Source organism: Carassius auratus, chromosome 39 (assembly GCF_003368295.1).
Source record: "Carassius auratus strain Wakin chromosome 39, ASM336829v1, whole genome shotgun sequence".
Taxonomy (NCBI): domain Eukaryota; kingdom Metazoa; phylum Chordata; class Actinopteri; order Cypriniformes; family Cyprinidae; genus Carassius; species Carassius auratus.
In genome coordinates this window covers 12,765,099-12,778,529 of record NC_039281.1, presented here as the reverse complement: position 1 = coordinate 12,778,529, position 13,431 = coordinate 12,765,099, and the positions used below count along the sequence as shown (strand labels likewise).

The following is a 13,431-nucleotide window of genomic DNA, read 5'->3' as shown; positions in this document are numbered from 1 at the left end:
AGTTCTTTTTGGAAAACTGGGATGCCAAGTCATCCGGACTAAAGAGGACAAGGACAACCCTAAGTTGTTATCAGTGCTCAGTTCAGAAGCCTGCATGGTATGGGGTTGCATGAGTGCGTGTGGCTTGGGCAGCTAGGTACCATCAATGCTGAAAGGTATATCCAAGTTCTAGAACTACATATGCTCCCATCCAGACGTCGTCTCTTTCAGGGAAGACCTTGCATTTTCCAACATGACAATGTCAGACCACATACTTCATCAATTACAACATCATGGCTGCGTAGAAGAAGGATCTGGGTACTGAAATGGCCAGCCTGCAGTCCAGATCTTTCACCCATAGAAAACATTAGGGACGTCATAAAGAGGAAGATACGACAAAGAAGACCTAAGACAGTTGAGCAACTAGAAGCCAATACATGTATTAGACAAGAATGGGACAACATTCCTATTCCTAAACTTGAGCAACTTGTCTTCTCAGTCCCCAGACATTTGCAGACTGTTATAAAAAGAAGAGGGGATGCCACACAGTGGTAAACATGGCCTTGTCCCAACTTTTTGAGATGTGTTGATGCCATGAAATTTAAAATCAACTTATTTTCCCCTTAAAATGACACATTATCTCAGTTTAAACATTTGATATGTAATTTATGTTGTATTCTGAATAAAATATTAACATTTGAAACTTCCACATTATTCTGTTTTTATTCACAATTTGTACAGTGTCCCAACTTTTTTGGAATCAGGTTTGCATATATATATATATATATATAAAATAGTTTATTAATTGTCTGGTTTGTGATTATGAGAGTTTAGAATCACAGCTGATCAGATCAGATTAATTATTGGCGTTTCCCTTTCATGTACTTATTTTATTATGCCTCTTTTATTATTTACTAGCTTTAATTAATGAATGGCAGGTTTTTTGGGGCAAGTTCCTCAAAAGTCAGTGATGCATCAATTGTGTAATTTCCAAAAACCCAGCACTTGTGTTTTTTACAATTGGCAAGTCATAGTGGTTAAGTGTCACTCATGGTATGTTTCACATGTGTTTTCCCCCAGACTTCAATAGAGGACTTGTTTTCACAAAACACTTGAACAATCATTGATAATTTGGTTTAGGTGGTGCTTTTGATCTCATGCCCAAACTCTGTTGACCTTGGTGGAATAGCAAGTCGCTTTGCTCCACATTGAGATGTGACAGTAATTCCTGTCTTGGGCAGTCTTATGTGTGATCTACAGAGTTTTTGCACATAATTAGGACCCTAACAAAGTCCAAACCTTTCAATGTGTGTGTTATTTCGCAAACTACATGCTACATTATAGTTCACACTTGGTGAGACATGACATTAAATAACATTTCCTTAATTTAAACATGCAATAAAGACAAACTGAATTATGAGATTATTGATGTTTTATATCTTATATAACCAAGTAAAGACATCAGAAACATTGAAATCTTAATAAATACATCTAACACAATATGTACTACAGATATAAATAATTAATTTAAGAGCACGGTAGTGTTATTTATACTATTACATTAACATGTATAGATAAATACATTATTACAAAAACACATACTATGTGTACGTATTTAATAACACAGTTTATGACCAAAGAAGGTCTAACAGAGTCAGTCATTGTTCATAACTACAGAAAGGATCATAATGTTTTAATAAATTATAGCATTTTTAACTATTTCATCTCCTTTGCGTGTTGTGTTTTCTGGTTTTGCATCTATAAATGAACAGAGATATTTTGTATCACATGTGCAGAAAAAAAACATTCAAAAAGCAATAAGACCATTTTAATGGGGGTAAAGCAAATGTTTTGCTATGAAATTTAACAAATGTTAAATACTGTACACATACTTACTGGTTCCAGTCACTCCATGAGGAATTACAGAATTCATCCCTCGCTCTCACACACACCGTCATCCCTTTTGTCACTGGCAGCTGCTGACTTTGTGTGAAGAAAATCTGAGCAAAACAAATATTAATAGATTACCAGGTCTGGCTAAAATAATAATACTTTTAATAGTTACAATTTAAGTCTTGCTTTCACAGAAATAAATTACATTTTAAGAAACACTAAAATTTGAAAATAGTTTGTAATGATTCTAATAATTTTCACTAAATGGACCCTAATTATTTCAAATGTAAATATTCCAAACACTCTTTTGAGCAGTAGCGTGTAGAGTTACCTCCTGTGAGTTCAGTTTGGAGCAGTCACAATTGTCATGTTTCCGACAACGAATCTCTTTCACTTGGAATGTAAGAGGGAAGTAGGATGATGGTGTGCTCCAGGAGTGGGGATATTTGACCTCTATGGATGTTTTATTGATCAGTCTAATAGGCACCATATCAGGCCTCACTAAGAAGTGCAGAAATAGATTGTTTTTATATTCAAATGAGCAAGCATTCAAAATTCAATATTCTAAGACTCCATCTTAGCGATTTTTGAGAGCTCACCGATATCCATGATGTAGAACTTTGTATTGTAGGATTCAACAACAAAGCTGCTTCTGAAGTATATGGTCAGGTTGATACGCTCCACTTCTTCGGCATAGGGACAATAGTCATGGTCTAAGCATGTGACAAATCCATTGGAATCCAGAGAACAGCTGATGTTGCTTCCACCAGGGCTGGAACAAAATCAGTCAAGTGTTTGTTTGTTTTGTTTTTTTTACATTGTTGCAGATTGGAAACTCTAAGGTAAGATGGAGAAACTTACCGTGTGGCTTTGATATGAGCAACATGGCCGTTCCTATTTCTATCCCATTTCCAATCACATTTGAAGGAACCTCCATAGTTATTAGATGAACAATCAATGTAACCTTGTTTGGTAATTCAATAAATAAAAAAATAATATTAATCATAATGAAATAAAATATAATCATATAATCCAATTATGAAAACCGAATTTAATCAAATAAATAAACAAATGCATTTTATAAATAAAAAAAACACTGCGGTTCAAACATTGGGGGTCAATTTATTATTATTATTATTATTATTATTATTATTATTATTATTATTATTATTAAGAAATTAATACTTTTACACAGTCAATTGATCAAAAGTGACAACACAGATATATGTATTTATTTATTTATTTAATTAATAAATGTAATCTATAAATTAATTAATTTATATTCAGAATTTATAATGTTACAAAATATTTATCATCCAAATAAATGCTGTTCTTTTGAACATAATATTCAAATATTACGTATTTTTAAAAAAAAAAATTAATAAAAATTAAAACATTAATAAGCAGCATACTCATTTTCAAAACTGATAATAGGAAATGTTTTTGAGCAGCAATTCGGCATATTAGAATGATTTATGACTGGAGACTCACTGTTTATAATTAATTAAAATACATTAAAATAGATAACATTTATATTGTAATAATATTTCACACTTTTACTGTTTTTACTCTTTTTTTTTTTTTGCCAAAAAAATTAAGTCTTGATGAGTATTAAAAAAGAAAAAAAAAATCTTACTCCACCCCCCCCCCCCCAAATATATTTTTCAAACTACATGGTAGAAATAAATAGTTTATTGTAAAATGTTTCTCTACAGAATGCTTGAAACTTACAATTTTTCAAACTAATATCATGACAATTTTACACAGTGTAAAAAAGGGTTGTACCTTTCTCAGGCGTATTCTTGATAAACTTCCTGTAGGTCCACTGAGCCAGCACCAGTGTGTGGTTTAGGTAGGATCCCTCACTACTGAAACAAGAGTAGTTGCCCCCCATCCACCCCTCTACTGTGAGGACAATCCTGTTTCCTTGGGCATCAAGATTTTCATAGCCGTTTTTGGTCCATGTAATATTTTCCCTTTCATAAGCCTCTCCACAGATAAGAGGCACGTTTACATCCTCACCTACATTGGCATTCACCACAAGCACTGATGACAGACAATTGAAAAACAAATGAGAAGTGTATAGCAAATTTAACAATATGAGCCCCAATACAAATAAAATAAATGATAGCAGTTTATAAGTATGTTGTAGAAATTTTACACAGAAACACTTCTTTAGATACGATTCAGACAAACGAACAAACCATTTGGTTTAAGTGTCCAGTAGCTCTCTTCTGTTTTGATGGATCCATCAGCAGAGGACTGGAGAAACAACAACGCACTCAATAAGAGAAAAAACATCTGTTGGTGAAAAAAAGAGAAACGTTTATACTGCAATTATACGCTTAATCATCGGTTCTCAGCTGTTGCTGCAGGTCTATTCTTATAAAGCGAGAAATCAATGCGAAATGCAAAGAATAAAATGCAGCTAACCATTTAGTCGTGCATTTAGGAAAGCAAAATTAATAGACTTATCAACTTCTAAAAGAGACAGGAAAATGTTGTATCAAGTTAATTCATTTGTTAAACTGGTAAATCATACTTCACTTGTTTATACATGCATAAAATTGTCAGTTTTCATGTCATGTTAATAATCTTACTTATTATTGGGCCTATGCAGGTAGTGGTAACCTAGGCTAGGCTATGGAAAATTGGTCTTAAAATTAGTTTTGTTTATTTTATTTATCATTACCATGTATAAACTGCATATATATATATATATATATATATATATATATATATATATATATATATATATATATATATATATATATATATATATATATAACAATTATTGAGTGATTCTTTTCATTACATTATAAAATGAGTTGGAAATAAGTGACTTACCCTTGATCACTCAAAAATCCAGAGATTAACCTCCACTACCAGATTGATGTTGCTTTAGTGTTGTGTTTTTTATGGCAAGCTTATAAGTACTGTATCAGGAGGGCAGAATTTCCCTTGGGCAGAACAAAAAGGACCAATGCACATTATAGAGGAACTTCAAACTTAGCTGTTCTCAGATATCATCACTAATTCTCTCACTTCCACTGAGCCTTCTCACTGTCCTCTCTCTTCTCTAATATCAGGCTATTTATATACAATCGCACAGCCCATTCAGAATACTGTGATTATTTACTAGATTGTATTATATTTGGACAGGAAAAAAATAAGATATGAAATTGCTAATTGGTTTTCAATGTGGACTTTGTGAAGAATTCAGTCTAACGGGGCAGGAAAGATGTTAAGTCAATGTTTGTTTTCCAAAACCTCGGGGTATTTTTGTCACATGTTCTCATCTGAAAGTCAGAGGATGATTTACCTGGTTGCGTTACTTTTTTTGATTTGCTTGTCCCTACTATCTGCTGGTTTTTCCAATTAAGTTATTCCCCTATTCTCTCAGATAATGACATTTAGTGATTTGTACATTAAGATTACTGATAAGAAATTTCACAGTAGATGTTTGATGACACTTTTCAGCCTTTTTGAAAGATGTCCAGATAACATAGAAAAAAGAATGAAAGAAAGGAAAAAAGAAAACAGAACTCTCAGTAGAGGTTATAAAACCTACAAAGAAATACCATTGTAATTTTTATACATCTAAGAACACAGACCTTTTACTACTAATAAACACACACAAAAAAGAAAATTCTATGACTCTAGTTAAAGTTTTACAATGTGCATTTATTCTATCAAATTCTTAGGAGAAGTAGTGAATACAACATTGCGTACAAAAAGTAATAAAACAATTTAATAAAACAATTATATAATATTTTTTTATAATAATAGTAATACAAAGCATATCATAAATTATTTCAAGTTTTTTTTTTACACATTATGCTATATGAGATTCAACTATATACTGTATATATGTGTCAATCCGAAATCCATAAACGTGGAAATGTGAAAGGTGCCTTAATATCATGGTAACAAACAGCATTAATAGTAGATTGACAGTGGAAGCAGTTAAAATTATTTCAGTCTAAAGAGCAAAATTAAGTTTAAGGGGGCTTTTTTCAAAGTTTCATTGCCTTCTTTCACTAACTAACACTAAAATTACTCTGGATTATTTTTGTCTGCTGGATATTCACAAGAAAAAAAAATCACTGAACGGATCAGAACACACTAATAATTGCTAATTCACATTTCCCTTTTAATTTACAATAACATGAGAACAATTGACAAATGTGTAATTTTTGATCATCTTTTTATGAAATTTTTATTCATCTGTAATACATTGTTTCGGTGGAATTTCAGTTGTACGGAATAACTCTTGTGCTTTTCTTTTCCCTTCCTCAGACATTCAGTTTTACCATTTCATGAAGCATGTGACAACATGGGGAAGAAACACATAATGATTACATTTGACATGCTGGACTGGGATGCAGTTGGAGAAATTGGCAACTGAGTTTTATGAGTTTGATAAAAATAATTGACAGTCTACAGTATAGTCAATATTTCAAGTAGATCAAAACCTTTCATCCAAGTTATCCAAATATCTTATTTTAACTTGGTTCTTAGCATAACATTGAAGAACGTTTTTGATCCACATCAAATGTTAACTGCTGTAGATGTAAATTGTGTTCTTTCTTGTTTTTCCCAGTCAAAATTACAAAGATCCTTTTCAGCTCTTCGCATTTTGTCACTGTTTGTCACTGTTAGCTGATAGTTTCAGTAGAGGAACTGAAAGAAACCAATGCGTGAGCAGCAATCATAGTGGCTAACGCTTTTCAGCAGATCAATTAGCAGAAAGAAGACAATTTGGTTACAAGTAAAAAAATAGATAACATATGTTACATTTACATAAACATCTAAATGAAATTTAAAAAAGTACTAGCTATAAATGGCGGGTGACTATCTCCAATGTGTTCATAGAGAGTGTTGTAAATTTAAGACAAATATGGAAAATAATATTTATGTGGACTGTTGTGTGATCAGGGAATAAGTTGTGCATAATAGAGCACTAAATCTATTTGCGAGCAGTAAATCTAAGCGAGTTTCAGGAGTTTACCATGATGTGCATGGATGCCAAAAAGGAGTTCTAGAGAAAACGTGGAAGATTACACCGTCTCATGGATGTCTAAACACATATTTTGTGAAAGAAGATGAACTTCATTTACATCACTGAGTAAAATATGCTTGAGAAATCAAAGTAAAGTGTCTTCTGATTATTTTCAGTTGACTACTGTCTGATGTAATTAAAGGAAAAACAATAATAGTAATAGTAGCCTAAGTATCAAATGTAAAACAGAAGAGATAATTAGGTATTTGTTAAGAATTATATTGTAGTGGTCATATATGTGAATCTATGTAGATCATAAACTAGTCACATGTTTTACTTTTCAGTTTCAGTTCATTTCTGTAAAAGACACAAACCTTTACGTTGTGGCTACACAGAAGCTATTTATATATTTCCACTGTCAATGCCCCTCAAAAATATACAGTTCATTATCTGGGGCACTATGTCAGGATGTTACAATGGAAACTATTGTCAATCAGTCAGATTTGTCTGTTTCAGTAAAATGTGAACAATTACATTTTGAAACAGAAATCTTCATGAATAGTAAAATAGGAAAGGTCAAATAAATCAAACTATTATTGTGGCCAACCAATATTAATAAGTAGTTTGTATGTGCAGAATGTGCTCTAATTTTTGACTTTGTGTACACAATACATTTATGTAACTGGGTGTTTGATTCAAAACATTATAGTTACTGAAATATGTGACAGCGTGCTTATGGCTACATTTATAGTTATACTTTCATATTATATGAGTCGATGACATTCCTTATGAAAAAGTAGTTCACTTCAAGTTTATTTTATTAATTATACTTAAGTAAAGTTCAAGTATAATTTTTAAGTATACTTTATGTAGCAAGTATACAAATATCAGTGTTCTATAGCAGTATACTTGTAAGTGTACCGTTTCAATACTCCTTGGGAGTAAATTGGCCCACTTTCTAGTATTTAAAAGTATACTTTTAAGCATACTTTAAGAATAACAGTGTCAAACTTTGAGTACACCACTAGTTTACCTCTATGTTTGTAGTTTGTACTACAATTATACTAAAAGTGAACTTATAGGTTTACTGTTAGTTTACTAATGAAATACTTTGTATTTAGAATTGAATGTGTATATATTTTGGTACATGAATATCTGAATATAAAAAACATCAAAAGAAAGAACAGGGTATCTGCTTGTAAACAAAACCATTTTATTCTAGCTTCATGGATTATTTTTTAAACACTTTAATGTGTAAACAAAAAGCTGAAAAAAGACTATGAATTGAATTCAGAATGATAATCAAAACGTAGATGGAGTCGATCAACACCCAAAACCTCTTTATTGGTCAACATTTTATTTCATAACGTTACAGTTTTAATGCTGTTTCATGTCAGATGATCGTGTTACATGTCATAGTATCTGGTGTTTCTTTTTTCTTCACTTGTGCATTTTTGGAAATTCTGTGCAGAAGATGTGTACTAGCGCCCTCTACCGTATAATAATGAAAACACAGATTCGAGGAGTATAGCTCAAATATATTTAGACTTTTTGTAAGTGTACGATTTCCCTTCATCCTGAAACCTTTTAAATATTTGAAAGTTTTTACCACAAAAGTTTATTGAGTAAAACTGAGCTTTCACATGTCAAGTATACTTAAATGTCAATTTAAATACACATATGAGGAGTACATGAAGCCCATTTCTGAGAAGTACATACAAAGTAAACTAAAAGCATGCATTCCTATTTTTAGTTTAAAAGAAGTATACTAATAGCACACTTGAATGAATTTCGTAAGGGATATGCTTCCCTTCACCCTGAAACCTTTTAAACCTTTGAAAGTTTCTACCTCAATAGTTTATTGAGTAAAACTGAGATTTCACATGCATAAAGCAGAGACAAGAGAGGAGGGAGAGAGAGTTTATTTCCCACATTTACCACTAAAAGAGAAGTTGACTGATCACCTTTAGCAGCTGACAACACCATGTGACACACTGTCCTTTCTGAATCTCGTCACTATAGATAACTTCGTTAATAGGAGTTATGCAATACAAACAAGTTGTACATTAATGTAGATTTGGAGTAGAAACAGTCTATTTTAATTCATTTATTTATTTATATTTTTTGAAAATGCTTGTATAATCCTCTTTAATGAAAGTTTTAACTCAAAGTATATATATATATATATATATATATATATATATATATATATATATATATATATATATATATATATGTAGTCAACATGAACAGTGGCTGAATTTAGATCTGTAAACTAATGTGCTACTCTTACTACTTTTGTTCTTACTACTCTTACTACTTTTTTCTTATTCTTACTATTTTCTGTGCACTTTCAAAGTTCAAAGTCAAAAGAGGTCAGTATTTTTTTTATTATTTTTTTTTTTAAAGTAATTAATACTTTTATTCAGACACAATGTGATAACCGCAGACACAACCAGAAAGCAAACCAAAATGGGAAGCCTGCAACAAGACAAATATTTTACCACTCACTTAACTTGTTAAATGAGCTACTGAAATGATGCAGAGTGCTTAGATATGAGTCTTGTGAAACATGATTAAAGCTGCAGTAGGGAACTTTTGACGCTCTAGCGGTTAATAAACAGAACTGCTTGCTTCTTGCGGAAAAACATTGTAGCCGGAACTACTTCTCTCTGTTTATGTCTATGAAGAATCACAAAGGTACTGGGTTACTCCGCCGCGGTACCCCCGAAGCAATCTAAAATAGTCAGAATATAAACACTTATTATAGGTGCACCCTAGTGAAGCTTAAAACACGGTTTGGAAATGGATTCATGGTGTACTCGCTCATTATGTTCATTTTTCTACATTTTGAACACAAACAAAGTTACGGACCGCAGCTCTGATTGGTTGTTTTTTACCGGGAGCGCATGACTTTCTGCAAATGGCAATAGGACCACTGGGAGGAGCCAGAGGAGCTTGATTTTTTTTCACATATTATCTGTCTCATATTCTACTGTCAGGACATAATGACAGGTTTAATATATATGTAAAAAAAATTTTTTTTACAAAAGTTCCCTACAGCACCTTTAACACAGGCACTGTCATTTGAATAGATTTTGATGAGAAGGTGTTGTGTCCACTAGATGGCAGCAATCATTTAAGGGAATCATGTGGTTAGGAGCCCATTAAGTGACATGACACGATTTAAGATGTACTGTAAAGAGATAAGCATAAGACTGCTCTAACATTCAGTGTGAACATTCACAAAAAGAAACTTCATTGCCATGCAAGGGAGCTCTCTGGGAAAGGTGCTTTATCATCTGTCTGGTGCCTGACAGATAGATCAATAACTGTAGGCTTATTATAGCAGAGTCAAAGGCGGTAAATCCAGGTGACACAGGAAAGATCCAAATGAAAAGCAAACCCGCACCAAGTCACTGATCACAAGTGTATCAAAGGCAAAACAAGAGTCATGAGAGCTTAATTCATGAGAGCTTTATTAGTCTAATAAGCAGTATATTAGACAGCCATTCCCAGAGCAGCCGTCCCTTTCGCCATTTGAGCTAATTTAGCTTTTAAATGCAGTCAGAAGTTAAGTGTCATTAAGTTTATAGATTAAATTACAAAAAATGGCTAAATTGTCTACTAAATCTGCTGAAATTGGGTGCACCCATTGGGTCTTTTGCTATATCATGACCTTTTTATAACTTTTCACACAAATTAGGATTACAGGATTATTGCACAATACTATGTTATAACCTAAAACACTTTTACTATAGTGCACGGTGAATGCATTTGTTAACCAGTACAATTTTAATGTTAGCATTAAATAAGCAGGTACAGCACGGCACTCACAATGCAGAGTGCTACAAGTCTTGTGAAACATGATTCACAACAAAAAAGCGCAAAGACTTGGTTGGATGAGCAAACGTTTCTTATCCCATGTTTGCTTTTGTTAACATTATCTTGTTAACACTATCACTTATGTTTATGGTTTAGTGCAGATAGTGTGTTGTTTCCATTCCAGCAGCAAAAGCATTAACTTTCTAGTGCCACTGCTTGGAGATTTCATCTCAAAACTGCAACAATATGTCCAATAACCAATGTAATCAAATGTTTCTAGGTTAATGTTTTGGATAAAACCGAACGGGCTTTTAGCACCCTTCACTTTGATAGTGCTGTGAAATGTCCAGAAGGCAACATAGTATCATTTTGAAGAAACGTCACCACAATCACAGTTGCAACTAACATGTGGGGCATCATACAGTAGGCCTACATAGAAACAGTGTACTAACCTGTCTGAAAAACATCTTTATAATGATAATCAAATAGCGTAATAGTACATTTGACTATAATGCTTTTCTATACTCATAGTGTTACTGTCATGTTTTTTTCTGCCTACTGTATCCATTCCCTTACTAAAGACTTTTCAAGAGCTTTCAAGAGTGATAACAGCAGATTAATCACAAGGTGCACACATATGAGAACGAAGTGGTACTTGACTTGAAGCACTGGAAAGGTCAGAAAAATCCACGTCATGTATATTTAATGTGAACATATTTGAGGCTCATCAAGACACAGTTAGATTAAACTATGAATCCATCAGACATAAGTGAATATAGCAGTATTGTCACAGGCTGTAAAATACATCTCTAACAAGCCGTCTAGAGCTAAAATGGATATTGTTTTGTGTATTTTGAAACAAGTATCACTTCAGAATATTTTATCCCTTCTGGCAGCTCTGACAAAAGGGCTGGAAAGTCCTGGCCTAAGCTGTTCAGTATAGAGGGAATCCGAATATTAGACTTCACAGAGGAAGTGAGTCATTTTGAAGTGTGAGAACAAAAACGACAGTGAAAACAGAATATGCTTCAGGAAAAACCTGCGAAGTACCCCAGGATGTGTAAAAGGTATTATATCATGAGGTAAGGATATGCTTACCCATCCATGATGGCCTGAGCTAGTTGATCACCTCTCAGTCCCCTTATGTCCCTAAAAGGCTGGACCGGTTTCCCAGAATTCATCTCTCTTGCTGCATAGCTGGCCATCCGTCACTGGCTACTCACTTTTTCATCTGGGTCCGTTCCAACATCCACTGGACAGAAAAGCAGGCGGGACACAAACATTAATATTCCCTTTTTTGACCACATAAATGATATAAACTAGAGCAAACAATAGGCTACAAATCTTAAAACAGATATTTTGCATATAAACAGATTATTAATTCATGAATAGATCATCATTATACGTAATTAAAACAAAACAGAAAAGGAAAACAAAACATGTGAATCTTCCTCATTTCCTTTCCCTTTATGGATGTAAATAACATGATCTAATGGCATCAACTAATCTGAGGTTTTCATCTGAGGTCCGTTGACACAATGTGTGTTTGTGTGTGAGTGGATTTGGTTTTGGCTACACTGTAGTGACTGAATGTCCCCACAAAGAAACTTAAAATGACCTACACTGTGGGAACCAGCCAGTGGTCCTCATAAGGGAAAATGGCTTAGCCTGATGTCTAATGTAAAAATATTTAATCTGGCGAAGAACATTTCTGTTTAGTAATTTAAAACATGATCGATAATCAATATATACATATACGGGGTATATTGTATTATTATTATTTTTTTATTGTATTTATTTATCTTTGCTAGACGTGTGTGTGGCGGTGTGTCGGTGTGGCTATTTATTATTTATTAGGACAAAACAACACATTCATCATCTCACCACCAGGGGTCGCTAAAGTCTCATAATTAAATAGTCACACTTACCTTATTTCTCTCTCTCTCTCTCTCTCTCTCTCTCTCTCTCTCTCTCTCTCTCTTTTCCAAGTTATTGAAATAAAATCAATAAATCATAAAAAAAATCCAAAAGAAATTCTCATTCTCTCTAACATTTATTGAAGTACATTGAACAAAATATTAATTAATTACAAATGTTTGTATAGTGTTTTGAATGATCACTTTTCAATTATTATTTTGTTCGATTTTTTAATTATCAAATACTGAGTAACAAAAATGCTTTCTATGTGTTCCCTTTCTAACAAGATTTTAATGTTCGACTGTAATCATAATGTAGAACCTGATACTTATCTAACCAAAAATATCCAAACCTTGACAAAAAGTAATCTTTTAGAATGTGTAGAATGTGTGTTTTTTTATTTTCTTTTTTTAAAGGAATGTTTTATAGAGAACATATTGACTGTTCCCAACATGACAAAGTCTACAATAATTTAATCAGTTACCATGTTTCCCACCAAGCTTTGGAAAAATGTACATTCTGTCGTGATGACATATGATGGCAGATTGGCACCACAGTGAGCCCTAATGGTTTGGTCCAGGAATAGAGGCCAAGAAAGTGGCTGCCTGTTTTATTCTGCTGCAGATGGAATGAAAAATTGTACTTGTTTGCTCAGGAAATATTTAGGCCAGACCACCACTGAGGACTCCTGCTCTGTAAAAAAAATTACCTTACCTAAAGTGTGTTCCCTTTAAAGGTAACTTATTAGGTAAATTGTCGATTGGGTATAAAAAGATCCTCTCAGTGCAATCTCTGTGAGTAAGGGTCAAGGCTGG

At 33.0% G+C, this 13,431-nt stretch overlaps 1 protein-coding gene and 1 long non-coding RNA gene across 3 annotated transcripts in view; one reads left to right on the top strand and one right to left on the bottom strand.

The window, feature by feature from the left end:
* The window catches only part of LOC113057981 (interleukin-12 subunit beta-like), a 7,691-nt gene extending 2,157 nt beyond the window's left edge, over positions 1-5,534 (bottom strand). The window contains exons 1-8 of one of the 2 annotated variants that reach the window (XM_026225640.1): positions 4,720-5,534; positions 4,077-4,173; positions 3,658-3,918; positions 2,734-2,836; positions 2,472-2,644; positions 2,204-2,373; positions 1,876-1,979; positions 1,519-1,737 (exon numbers count right to left, since the gene is read on the bottom strand). In XM_026225640.1, the coding sequence (XP_026081425.1) occupies positions 1,701-1,737; positions 1,876-1,979; positions 2,204-2,373; positions 2,472-2,644; positions 2,734-2,836; positions 3,658-3,918; positions 4,077-4,173 (945 nt within the window). In that variant the 5' untranslated portion in view covers positions 4,720-5,534 and the 3' untranslated portion in view covers positions 1,519-1,700. Of the gene's footprint in view, positions 1-1,518; positions 1,738-1,875; positions 1,980-2,203; positions 2,374-2,471; positions 2,645-2,733; positions 2,837-3,657; positions 3,919-4,076; positions 4,174-4,719 lie in introns of those variants that run through there. The other variant, XM_026225641.1, reaches the window with a different exon arrangement.
* LOC113057982 (uncharacterized) overlaps positions 1-13,431 on the top strand; it is a 13,850-nt gene extending 419 nt beyond the window's left edge. The window contains exons 2-3 of the long non-coding RNA XR_003277905.1: positions 3,713-3,718; positions 13,416-13,431. This is a non-coding gene — a long non-coding RNA (uncharacterized LOC113057982). The remainder of the gene's footprint in view (positions 1-3,712; positions 3,719-13,415) is intronic.